We start from the raw sequence: 12,925 nt of genomic DNA, 5'->3' as shown, positions 1-12,925 counted from the left end.
ACCAGACAAAATATACCTACTCTGGCATTCTGTCTCTAACAATGATCAGCAGCTGATCATTTATAAAGCATGTATATTGCTGTGTATTAATAATATATTTTTAAGATCTGCATTTAATTAATGATATGATTAATATAATTAATATTTATAGTTAATATATATTTACTTTTTAGTATTATATTATAAGAAATATAATATTATATTTAATATCTGGCCACTTCCTGTTTAATGATGTCACTTCCAGCCCTCAGGAACATGATGGGGAGTCATGACCAACAGCCACGAGGGCTCAAGGGAGCCATTGGTCGGAAAAGTTTGAGTACCACTGGGTTAGCCCATACATTAACAAGCAAGTCAAGATAATGCTTTACATTTAGATTTGAATGTTTTGAGGATAGCTATGCTGTATATTGTTTAAGAAGTCTTTGAGGCTGTATGTACATTAACCAGAATTGTACTGTTGATTTGCAAAGCATTGGAAATCTGTACTTTTAGTACAGTAATCTTTCAGTAATGCTGAAATTAATGAGTCAGTGGTAAAACTAGCAACTGATACTTATGTACTTTGTATGTGTTCCTCAGTAACAGTACACTCTCTTTTTTTTTTTTTCCTTATTTCTTCTTAGGGAAGAAGATAAGAACATATTTGACTACTGCAGAGAAAACAACATTGACCATGTAACCAAAGCCATCCGATCAAAAAAAGTGGATGTGAATATGAAAGACGAGAAGGTATTGGGCCAAGGGAGGGATTACTCAGTCTTAAAGGCTGATATGTCAAATTAATATCCTCTCATTTCTATAATCCTTTGTTGCAGCTGTTATAGCTCTAGTTCTGCATGTTTTACCAACAACTGTTAATTGAAGAAGCATCATCCAACTCTGCAACTCCTAGCCAAATTACCTGGTTAGAGTTTGACTTTTGAATTTGATAATTATGGTTTCAGCAAACGTTTTGGTGCTTGAGAAAGAAAATCCAAATAGCACTTCTGTTACCAAAAATTCAAGTGGGAGCGCAGTCCAGTGGGAAGTTCTCTCGCGCAAGACTAATTGCAATTAATAGTAGCTCTGCCGGGACACTACAGAGCTCTTCAACAGTTCCCATTCATTTTAGTGGGGCTTGTCCAAGAGAATGTTTTGGTGGATTATTTCTATGGGTTAGATCTGCCTGCCTACTATGCCACTGTAATGGTATCCAAAATCAGCCACTTTGCAGTTCAGTCGCTGAGAGGTGGTGTGCCAAGTGATTTCTTGGCAGAAGCAGGCGAAGAATAGTTGTGCTCTCCCAGCACCTCAGCAGCATATTGCTCCTCCTCACTCCTCTTAGTCTTCCCCTTACTCTGTAGCATTCCTTGCCTTCTGGGGCTTGTTCCGTCCCTCACAGAACCACAGCAGAAAGGGCAGCTCTGGGAGAGCCCATTTATAAAGGGGGGGGGCAAATAAAGAGCTTCCAGGAACTGCATCCGACCCATGAACCTGATGTTTGACACTCCTGGGCTAGAGCACTGAGGTGTTTTTTTTTTAGTTTGGAATTTGAGGATGGGACATGATTGAAGATAGAATATGATTGAAACTATTTGAGTATGGAACATGATTGAAACTTGTAGTATTCTGTCTGGTGTAGAAAGGTTTTTTTCTCTGTCTCGCAGTTCTGGAACCAGAGATCATTCAGTGAGACTGATTGATTGGTGAGAGATTTAGGATAAAAGGAGGTGTTTCTTCCACAGTGTCTAATTAGTTTGTGTCACTGTGTCACTTAGGCCTGTGGATTTGGTTGCCATAAAATTTGGTGATGGCCGCCACCTTGCATGCCCTGAAAAGGGACTTGAAGAAATTCATGGAGGACAGGTGCATGGAAGGCTATTCATTGTTATGACTGCGCACTACCTTCAGCTCCAACAGCAATATGCTTCTGAGTGCAGGAGTACAGTGATAGGAGAGAAATATGCTTTTCTCTTCTGTTTGTTTGCTTCCCAGAGGCCACTTCATGTTCATCTAGTTCATGTACTAGATGAACTGTTGGCCTGATCCAGGATAATTTTTTGTATGTTCTAATGACAACTTATACTTATAACTAAATTCTTATAGATTCTTTTAACTGGTTTGTATTTTTATCTACTATGATTGTCTTACAGCCAATTTAGATTTGTTTTATCTGCCTCAGGGCTGCTTTTATCTAATTTGTTTTACTTGATTTTGTCAATTATTGGTTATTCTTATTGTAAGCCGCCTTAAGTTCTTTAGGAGTGGCAGGGTTTAAGTAAATCAGCATGTTTTTGCTGGTGTGTTTAAAAGCTGCCTATTCCATTTGAGATGCACTTTATACAAATAGTCTGTCTTGTGGGGAGTATCCAGGTGGTTCTTGATTTCAGCAGCAATTTTGTTGCCAGTGTCACATTTTTTAAAAAGGCTTTAGGAATGATTGAACAGCAGCTCATTCAATTACTTTGAAGTGTGTTGTGCATTTCTATCTGTCAGAAAGTAGGTTTACTTCTCATTGAAGGGAGTTCTGATGAAATAAATGTCAGCTCCCTGAAAACTTGCTCTTTGCTAGGCAGCACTATATTGTTCTGTGCTGCAGACTTCTGTGTGGCCCTGCTTTTCGTCTTCATGATGGAAGTTGGAGTACAGCTGTTTTTGGTTCTTTCATGTGATTCCAGAGAGCTTCCTTCTTGCCATGCCTTCACAGTGCCAGGGTTTTGAGAAGCAGTAGTATTCCAGCACCAGTTATGCACAGTAGTATCTTTCCTCCACTTTCTGTGCAATGAAACTCAACTAAGCAAGGAAAAATAAATTTTGTTCACTGAAAATGGAACCAGGCACCATGCCTATATGTCCCTCCCCTTGTTTTGTCCTTTGCAAAGCAAGAAAGAAGGGAATTTAGCCTTGCTTTACTAAATAAATGTTGGCACTAATAGATAATTCAAAATGTAATTTGTGAACTCTCTTTTAAAAAATGTGTTCTTAAAAAGCAGGTTGAAGAAGCAGATATCTGAGTGGGTGGGTATATGTGTGTGGTCAGACAAAACAGAACCTGTTTGTCATGTTTGCTTCTATCTTTGCACACTACCTGCTGGTCCTGCTCTTGGTCTTTAACACATGTAGCTCCTCAGCACATTGTGTTTTACTGAACAGATGAAGTGCTTACACATTCATAGACTGAGACGCCACCAATTCAGTTGGGTTCTCTTGTATCTCTAAGCAGATTTCTGCCCTTTGAGCCATGACATTCTCGGCTGGGGCTCTGAATGCTGATAATATGGCCTTTTATTATTAATCAGGAATTCATATGAATTAATTTGTTGAAAGCAGAGGAGGAAGTTTAAAATTCAAGACTAAAAACCTTCATTGTAGATGAAGTGAACTGAAACATCTGTGTGCTTCTAAAGAGCTTCTGCAGCAACGCAGTTAGGCTCTATAGTGCTGTTAGAAGCCACAGGTTGTTTAACCTTATAAGTTTGTATAAGTTGCAAATTGAGGAATAGCTTGTGATCAACTTTACCTTTCTGATACGATAGTAATTTAAGTAGCTTAACATGTTGCTACTATACTTGCTGCCAGGCAGCAAGGGTTTGCGGAGTCCCACATGTACCACTGGACACCACCTCAAGTACCACCAGTGGTACAAGCACCATTGGTTGAGACATTGTTACTCCTCTAATTCAGCCTCCGCACTGGCTCTGCTGGGGAGCCTTGTGTTGGCTGAGCTCGACTGACACAAGGCTCTGGGGGAAGAGGCGGGAGGGAGTGTTCCATGGCTGGGGAGGGCTGTGTGGGATGCGGGGCTGGGACCCGGCTCTTATGCCTGATCCCAACCCCTGTTCCTGAGCAGCGTGGAGTGGCTTCAAGCTGCTCCGCTCTCGTTGGACTTACGCCACCTCAGGAGGTGGCACAAGTCCAAGGAGAGCCATTGGGGCTGCAGTGGCTTACCCAGGGGTAAGGGGAAGAGTTTCCCCTTACCTCTGGCTGAGCCACTCCGGGGCCCTATCTTGCACTGGATACAGCACAGGTCTCATGGCCTGCCTGTTCCAGCGCAAGATAGGATTGCGCTTATTAAGACAAGTTAAAAGAAAACTACTGTTATTTTATGTGCTTTAAATATTTCAGATGTCTTCCAATAGTCAACAGTAGTTGAACTAAGTTTTGGTTAAGAAAAAGAAATCAAATGAAGCATATATGTGGTTTAAATAAATTGTATTTTCAGATAAATTAAAGCTTTCTGTGAAAATATTTGTAAATATTCAAAACAATGTAATGTCTTGCACTTATGTTGTGCTAAATGTAAAGAAAATGTGGCACTGAAAATTATTTTAGCACATACGAAGAATAGTGCATTTATCTTTGTTGAATATGAATACATGGGTCTTTGGATCAGGTACCTGAAAAAAGTTAATTGCAACTTTGAAACTGGCTAGTTTCATTGCTGTTGTATCTATTCATTTTGGTGGTTTGATTTATGAATGTACATTTTTAGAAATGGTAAATTTGAAAATATAGTCATGGAAAAGGTATTCATATAGAAAATTTTCTCACTACATTATTGGTGTTCAAGATGGAGTACCTTGCATTAAGATGGGACTAGAGGACATGGCCAGCCAACAGATTAAGCAATCTGAATACGTTTCATGGAGTGGTGCTTTTGGGGGAGTGAACTGATGAGAACCACCCTACTCCAACCTGCCACTGATGGAATGTCTCTGTCCAGTGCTTTGATCCTCTCACTGCTTGTTAAGAGCAAGCAAGAAGAAGATGATTAGAAGAACAGCAGTCCCCCTCTCCTTCCTGTGGAGCTGGAAGAAAAAGGGTGGAAGGTGTTGTGGCTGCTGCTGTCATCATTGCCTCCTCTTTGCTTTCTTTGCCCACTTGGCTGCAGCTTGAATGGTCTTTGCCTCCCCTTCAGCGCTGTCTCGTTCCTTATCCTTGCATGGCATTTTTGAAAATGAGTTCTCTTCTTGGTCATTTTCCCAAAAGCCCTGTGTGAGGATGAAGAAAGAGATGGCACTGAAGGGGTGGTAAGGAACAGCATCATCCTTCCTCACCTCGCCCTGAACACTCAGCTGCAACTGAGGGTGCAGAGAGAGCAAGGAAGTAGCAATGTCAGCACTTGTGGCACCTTGTTCCCCCTCTCGTCCCTCCATCAGGTCTGTGGAGCTACCAAAGGGACTGCTTTTGTTGGGAAGGAAAGAATAAGGATGGGGGGCATCGCCTTTTCTCTCCGCTCTACCCTTATTTGCAGGGCATTTGGTGAGGGCCATAGGATGGCTCAGCATTTATGCTTCTCAAATGACTCTTGGGCAGAACTGCACATGCTAGAGCAGCAATTCTCTGGGGCATTCTTTACCACATGGGTATGCCCCTCCCACTTGAAGGCAGAACCAGACTTGTTTGAAGGTCTCATCCTGTGCAGAGAGACTTCCCAACCCAGTTTGGTTCTGCTTCTCTTAGGGATTGGACGGGTTTTTTGCGGAACCTTTAGAGCTCAGTATTTTTTCTCCTCAAGAGGAACTTCAAAGTTACCTCTCATACCTTCAGGGTGGCCACAGCTAACTCTATCATGTTCAGGTCTGCTTTCCGCTGTGCAGAAGGCAAAGAACTGACTTAAGAAGATTGCACTGGCAGCTGCTGCCTTCACAGCAGACTCATCGTTTGATGCTATGCAGCTTAATGCAAGGGCGATGGCTTCAGATGTGGTTGCTAGGCACAATATGTGGCTGCATCATTGGGATGAGGATTCCACCTCGCCAACTAGGCTGGTTGGGATCCCTTTCCAAGGAGCCAAACTATTTGGGCAGACCCTCGATCCATTGCTTATAGAAAGTAAAGATAAGCACAAGGTCCTTCCTTTGGGGAAAAAGAATGCTAGCAAAACCAAATTGGGGTCTTTTCAGTTCTCAAAACCCTCCTTTCGTTTGCAGGATCAGCACAAATCTGGATTGCGCTGGAACAAGTCAAGAGTGTTTCCCAGGTCCAAACCCCACAGTAACCCCTCCTCCACACCCTCTAAATCATCCGAAGACCTCAGGGCTTGACGCCAGGCTGGGAGATGCCCCCTGCCCTATAGGTGGGCACCTCCTTGGCTTCGCCTGGGTCCTTCAGACAGTCTCGCAAGGTTACTCCCTAGATTCCACAGGACCCCCAGAAACAGATTTTGGAAAGTTCCACCCTCCAGGGACCCCCAGAAGCGCCATCAGAAGTTCCTAGCCATAGCTCACCTCCTAGAAATCGAAGCTATCAAACCAGTTCCCCTGAAGCAGAGGGGCGGGAGTCTACTCAGTGTTTTTTTCTGATTCCAAAGGAAAATGGGGACATGAGGGCCATTTTGGATTTGCAATGACTGAAACATTTTCTCCAAAAGAGGAAATTCAAGATGAAGACCTGGAAACCTATCATGGGGGCTCTCCAGGAGGGCAACCATGTCATCAATCATTCTCTGAAGTGCACCTCCATATTTCCATTCTCTGCAGGTTTCTTTGTTTTTGCTATGCAAATCAGCACTACCAATACAGGGCCCTCCTTTTTGGGTTGGCAGTCTCCAGCCGGTCTTCACCAAAATCCTGGTGGCTCTCATGGAATCGCCTTGTTTCTTTATCTCGATGACATACTTTTGACAGCACAGGGAAGGGGAAGTCCCGAATTCCCAGTCACCACGGCTTTGTAGTAAACAGAACGCAGAGTTCCCTGAACCCCTTGCAGCAGCTGGTGCATTTTGGCCTTCTAGTGGACAATGAGATGTTCAAGATAGCCCTTGAAGGCAGGCAACAAGCTCTCCAAAATCTACTTCTTCATGCTGCCCGAGCAGAGAGCATGGATCTTATGGAGCTAGCCAGCCTCCAAGGCCTGATGGTCTCTTGCCAAGATATAGTGGCATGGTCACGCTTCTACCTGTGCCCGCTGCAGTTCCTTCTGGCTCCTTACCTACATCTTGCCTTACTAAATTGATGGTAAGGCCACACCTGGAGTATTGTGTCCAGTTCTGGTCGCCACATCTCAAAAAAGACATAGTGGAAATGGAAAAGGTGCAAAAGAGAGCGACTAAGATGATTACAGGGCTAGGGCACCTTCCTTATGAGGAAAGGCTATGGTGTTTGGGCCTCTTCAGCCTAGAAAAGAGGCGCCTGAGGGGGGACATGATTGAGACATACAAAATTATGCAGGGGATGGGCAGAGTGGATAGAGAGATGCTCTTTACACTCTCACATAACACCAGAACCAGGGGACATCCACTAAAATTGAGTGTTGGGAGAGTTAGAACAGACAAAAGAAAATATTTCTTTACTCAGCATGTGGTTGGTCTGTGGAACTCCTTGCCACAGGATGTGGTGATGGCGTCTGGCCTGGGCACCTTTAAAAGGGGATTGGACAAGTTTCTGGAGGAAAAATCCATTACGGGTTACAAGCCATGATGTGCATTTACAACCTCCTGATTTTAGGAATGGGCTATGTCAGAATGCCAGATGCAAGGGAGGGCACCAGAATGAGGTCTCTTGTTATCTGGTGTGCTCCCTGGGGCATTTGGTGGACTGCTGTGAGATACAGGAAGCTGGACTAGATGGGCCTATGGCCTGATCTAGTGGGGCTGTTCTTATGTTCTTATCTGCTAGAGATGAGAGTCCACTGGCTCATTCCCCTGAGCATGGAGGTCAAGGAAAGCCTAGTCTGGTGGCTGGCATCAGACAGACTCTCCAAAGGAGTCAGCCTCATGATGCCATTACTATTGTCACCTCTGATGTGAGCCTTCTGGATTGGGGCATGCATACACAAGGAGCAATGACCCAAGGAAGCTGGTCCCTGAAGGAAACCAAACACAGCATCAGTTGGCGAGAACTTCAGGCTATTTGTCTAGCCTTACAGCGCTTCCAATCTTGACTGCAAGGACTGCACCTTCTAGTCCGGACGGACAACATGACAACCAAGGCCTTCATCAACCAACAAGGAGGCACAAGGTCAAAAAGTCTGATGTGCGAGGCAGTCATTTTTCAGTGGGCAGAACTCAATCTGGCCTTGCTGAGAGCGGAACATCTAGCAGGCATTCACAATGTAGCTGCCAACAGGCTCAGTCAGCAACCAGCGAGTCAGAGTGGAGGCTGAACCCAGAGGTGTTCACACAGATTTCCCAGAGATTCAGGCTCCCAGTTCTAGACCTCTTTGCCTCTAAGGTCAGCCACCAGGTAGAAAGGTTCTTTGCAAGGTTCTTTGCTCCTGGGGTTACTCTGAAGGGGTTGTGGGCACGTAACTTGCAACTAGGAGTCCATCAACAAATAAGATGTACAGGTCCACCTGGAGGAAGTTCTTCCACTGGTGCTTGGAAAGGTGGATTGTTGCTGCCCGACCCAAAATATAACACGTCCTAGAGTTTCTCCAGAATGGCCTCACTAAGGGTCTTGGTACTAATACCCTTAAAAGTCATGGTGGCCCTTAATTGGGTTCTGGGGGCAGGGTGAAAGTACAGTGTTTCCACCCACCCCCACATTACAAGCTTTCTACAGGGGAGAGGCCCTCTTCAATCCCCCTTTGGTGCATAGCCCCCCCACATATAATAGAGCCCCCCTATTAGGGGGGCCCCTTTCGAGCCACTGGCCATGGTTCCCCTGGAAGAGTTGATTCTAAAGACTCTCTTTATGGTAGCCATAACATTGGTGAGAAGAGTCTCCAAGATAGATGCCTTGTCTGTGGTAGAACGTTTGTGTGTTTCACAAGGATGGTCGTCCTACATCTGGACCCTTCCTTTGTATCCAAGGTTAACACCATTTTGTATTGGACCTAGGAGGTGGTCCTTCCGTCTTTTTGCACTAAGCTGGTGTACCCAAAAGAGAGAGCATGGCACACTCTGGTTGTCCAGCAGCTGCTCAGATTCTATACAGACTGTACCGAAGACATAAACAGATGCCCTTTTCGTGTCTTTTGCAACATCCAAGGACATTCACTAGGCACTATAAGATTGATTTGGCCACCTTAGCAGATGCTACTTTTAGCAGGAGGGTCCTTCAGAGGGTACTGCCACAGTAGGAGACTCACCGCCAGACTCACCCATTTTCAGGCAATGCTCTAGCATATCCCACGTGGTAAAAAATGCCCTCCTTCCTATTCCAGAGAAAAATGGAATTCCTTATCTTGTGAACATCCTATTCTTGGAAGAGGAAGGAGGGCATACTGCCCACTGCAATTCTAGCTGGGCCTCATCTCCTCATCAGATACGTGGGAGGTAGTTATTTAGGGCTTCCTCGGGCCAGGCTCCCTAACCCTCCTGGTACGGTACTCAGCCTCTGTCTTAGTGCTACAAGCACATTTGTTGTTTTGCTGTTCTCCTGTTAATGTTTTTCTTCCTCAAATTTTCTGGGGACCACAGGTTGTGTTACCCCACCCCCTTTTTACCATGGCTTGGCCTTGGTATGCCAAGGGGATGTGTTCATCAGGAAGGTATCTCAGTTTCAACTCATCAGCTCCAGACTGAGTTGGGAAGCCCTCCTGCATGGGAGGAGACCTTCAATCAAGTTTGGTCCTGCCTCAAAGTGGGAGGCATATTCCCATGTGATAAAGAATGCCCTTCTTCCTCTTCCAATAATGGGACATTCACAAGGTAAGGAATTCAATTTTTTTTCAACCACTGTGCTGTGGCTCATTGGCGTGCCGTGAGCAGGGCTTCTGAGAGGAATTTTATCAGGAGATACAGTGTTTCTTTTGGACCCCTTCCCAAAGACCGAGGAGGGTGAAACAGAGTGGGGAGTGGCAATCGGGGTGGACAGAATGGAGACAAAACAGGCAGGGGGAAAGTGGCAGCAGCCGGAATAGTCTTTGGAGCTCAGGTCTATCAGTCTTCCCAATACAGAGCTCAGGTCTACCTGCATGCCCAGCGTTGACAGCTAGATACAGTAATACAGAAAACACTGCTAAGTATCTGTAAAATATTTCTAATATAGAAAATATATTGCAGGAGTTTAGTATAATTGCATTTGGGCTCATGCTAGAATGGAGAGTGTCCTATGTACCCAAAACCGACTTCAGTCCCGAAGCTGTGTTGCTGAGCTCCTCTACACTCCTTCATAGTAAGTGGATCCACAAGCCAAAGAGCTATTGTAGCAGGTCAGTTTCATCCTAGATGTGTCACTGTTAAGGAATGTATGCATTCCTGGCCTGGTGTGTATGGCTTGTGGCAGTAGTTGTGGCCATGAGCCTACGGTAATGGCCCCAGCATTTCACATGGGCAGTGAGTCTGGGTGAGATTGGAAAATGTAAGATCCCAGGAAATTTCTTGGGGCCCCCTTCTTTGGCTCCTGAGCCCCCTTTCTGACTCTGGGCCTGGGCACAAATTAACCCCTCTCCTAGTCCCTGGCCATGAATGGTCTGAAGGTGTGCTGCAGGAGTTTGGGAGAAGATCATATATTAGTAGGGCTATGAGGGATTAGTAGGGCTATGGGGATGTGAGCCCCCAGCCAGCACTGCAGTGTGAATCATCAAAAAACTGATGGTGTGCCATGGCAGTTTTAGCACTTTTTCAGTGTGCCATGAGATGAAAAAAGGTTGAAAATTGCTGTGCACACATTTGGAGGTTGCTTCTTTCTTCCTTTGTGGCACAAAACAGGCACATCCTTATCAGCTAAAGCAAGGTAATGTGTAGAGAAGGGGTGTCCATAGTTTTTGGCAGGAGGGCCACATCATCTCTCTGACACTGTGTCGGGGGCCGGGGAAAAAAAGAATTAATTTACATTTAAAATTTGAATAAATTTACATAAGTTTACATAAATGAATATATTAAAGATGAACTTATATGAATGAATGAAGGTCTTGCAATAGCTCAAGGCCTATAAAAGGCCTGGCACAAAGCAAGGCCAGCCTTTCCTTTGCTGCCACTGCTGCATCACAGACGTGAAACAGAGAGCAGTGGAGGGAGCCCTCATCCCACAGCTCACGTGAGAGGTTAAACCAGAGATGTCAAACTCATTTCATACCAAGGGCCGAATGGCATTCATGATGCCTGCTGAGGGCCGGAAGTGATGTTGTTAGACAGGAAGTGATGTCATTAAACAGGTCATAACCAAAAACAAGCAGTTTCCCACTTAGGAACTCATTAACTACGAATGACAGAAGACATGCAAATCTTGATTATATTTCAAGATATGAGAGAACCCAATTTTTGTGGGGGCTGCCCTTTTAGCAGTAACACCTCAGCACTGCTCAGCAGCTGAGAGCCGGATAAAAAGCTTCCGAAGGCCGCATCTGGCCCCCGGGCCTTATATTTGACACCCCTGGGTTAAACCATCGCCCTCACATTGAAAGCAGTTGCATTGGGCCAGTGCAGGATCCAACAAATCTCCGGAGGGCCAGAGGCTCATTGGAGACTGGGGGCTCCCTGAGGGCCGCCTTGGGGGTCCTCAAGGGCAGCAAGTGGCCCCAGGGCCGGGGTGTGGGCACTCCTGGTGTAGAGCAGTGGTTCTCAAATCTTTTAGCACAGGACCCACTTTTTAGAGTGATAATCTTTCTGGGACAAACTGGAAGTGAGGTCATCAAGCAAATTAAAATAATTATAAATAAAGTAAAACAAATAAATAAGGGAAGATGAGATGGGTAAGCCAGCCCTGTTCCACCAAATGAATTCACTCTGTAGCCTGCCTGCAATAACACCCCCCCCCCAAAAAAAAATCAGTAAGATTTTCAGCCCTGTTCAGTTCAATTGAAGTTCTTATATTTAAACAAGTTCAGTGTGATTTGAGATGAAATCAGTTTTAAATCCAACTTTTTCTTTGGAGGGGGGGCTAGATTGAGATTCAAAGGTTCCCACTAAACAGCATTAAATCCCCAGAGTGATGAGGAGAGGAAATGAGGTTCCGCTGGGGGGGTCAGGGGAGTCTGGAAAAAGCAACAACCCTTTCCAATAAGGCAGTGGTTTCCAAAGCTATTAGCACCAGAACCCGCTGTTTAAAATAAGAAACTCTTAGGATCCACCTAGCTTTACAAGTCTAAAAAAGGAAAAAAAAAATCTTACCAGCTCAAGCCTGTGTTTTTATCCTTTTTAGTGGGGGAGCGGTGGAGGAGGCTGCCTTCTGGTTCATTTGTTGAGCTCTGGTTTATAAGATTGGGACCATTCTGGTGGGCTTGCATTCCCCTTTGCCTGACCTTCAGCACAAGCGAAGGCACGTTTGTTTACTTGTGAGTAAATGCAATGTGTAGCTTAGTTTCACTTTCAATAGGGCTCAATACATTCATTAGCATGGAGGGAGAGGGACTTCCTTCTCTGGTGTTTTTTGAGGGCTGTGCTCATTGGATCGGGACCATTCTGGTGGTGTTGGATTCTTCTCAGCCTATGCTTTGCAGTGGAACAAGGCACATTCACTTACTCATGAGCAAATGCACAGTGTGGCTCAGGTTCAGTTTCCATAGTACTCCATATATTTTCTTTCTCAGCTATCATCTTGTCTGTTTCGGCTTCTTAACCCACCAACTATCAGCATGACTCACAGTTTGAGGAACCCTGGTGTAGGGTGACAGTGACTGCTGCATGAGAGGAAAGCAGTCAGTGGTGTAGTGAGCAGACATGGGTGTGTTTTCCCATGGTAGAAAAAGCTTGTGGGGACTAAGATACATGTATTACATTTGTTTTGGGGTTTATTTAAATAGTCAAGTGTGGACATGGTATATGTCCAACATTTATGGCGTCTTGAACAGTGCTGTGTGTTAGAGTTGCAACCCTTTGTCTGGTAAAGAATTGTATGGAACCTTGGATGAGCAGGCACACAAAACAGCATACACCAGCAGAGTTCTTTGAATGCAGTGGTTATATTTCAGAGCAAGGGTTATCACAGGTAGAGTAATTAGTAAACAGTCCTAGTCAGCACGATGAGCAGTCAGTCCATAAACAACAAATCCAAATCAGTTTTCCAAGATACACAGTCAAAGTTCTTTCCATGGTCAGTGACAACATGTATATACT

General features: G+C 44.8%; 1 protein-coding gene across 2 annotated transcripts in view; it reads left to right on the top strand.

Moving 5' to 3' along the window:
• The window catches only part of ACBD6 (acyl-CoA binding domain containing 6), a 168,604-nt gene that overhangs the window by 56,614 nt on the left and 99,065 nt on the right, over positions 1 to 12,925 (top strand). For both annotated transcript variants that reach the window (XM_066624957.1, XM_066624958.1), the window contains exon 5: positions 627 to 732. In XM_066624957.1, coding sequence (XP_066481054.1) covers positions 627 to 732 — 106 coding nt within the window. The remainder of the gene's footprint in view (positions 1 to 626; positions 733 to 12,925) is intronic.

The sequence above is a fragment of the Tiliqua scincoides genome, chromosome 4 (genome assembly GCF_035046505.1).
Source record: "Tiliqua scincoides isolate rTilSci1 chromosome 4, rTilSci1.hap2, whole genome shotgun sequence".
NCBI lineage: Eukaryota > Metazoa > Chordata > Lepidosauria > Squamata > Scincidae > Tiliqua > Tiliqua scincoides.
The sequence above is the reverse complement of the archived record's forward strand: the minus strand, read 5'-3'. Positions and strand labels throughout refer to the sequence as shown.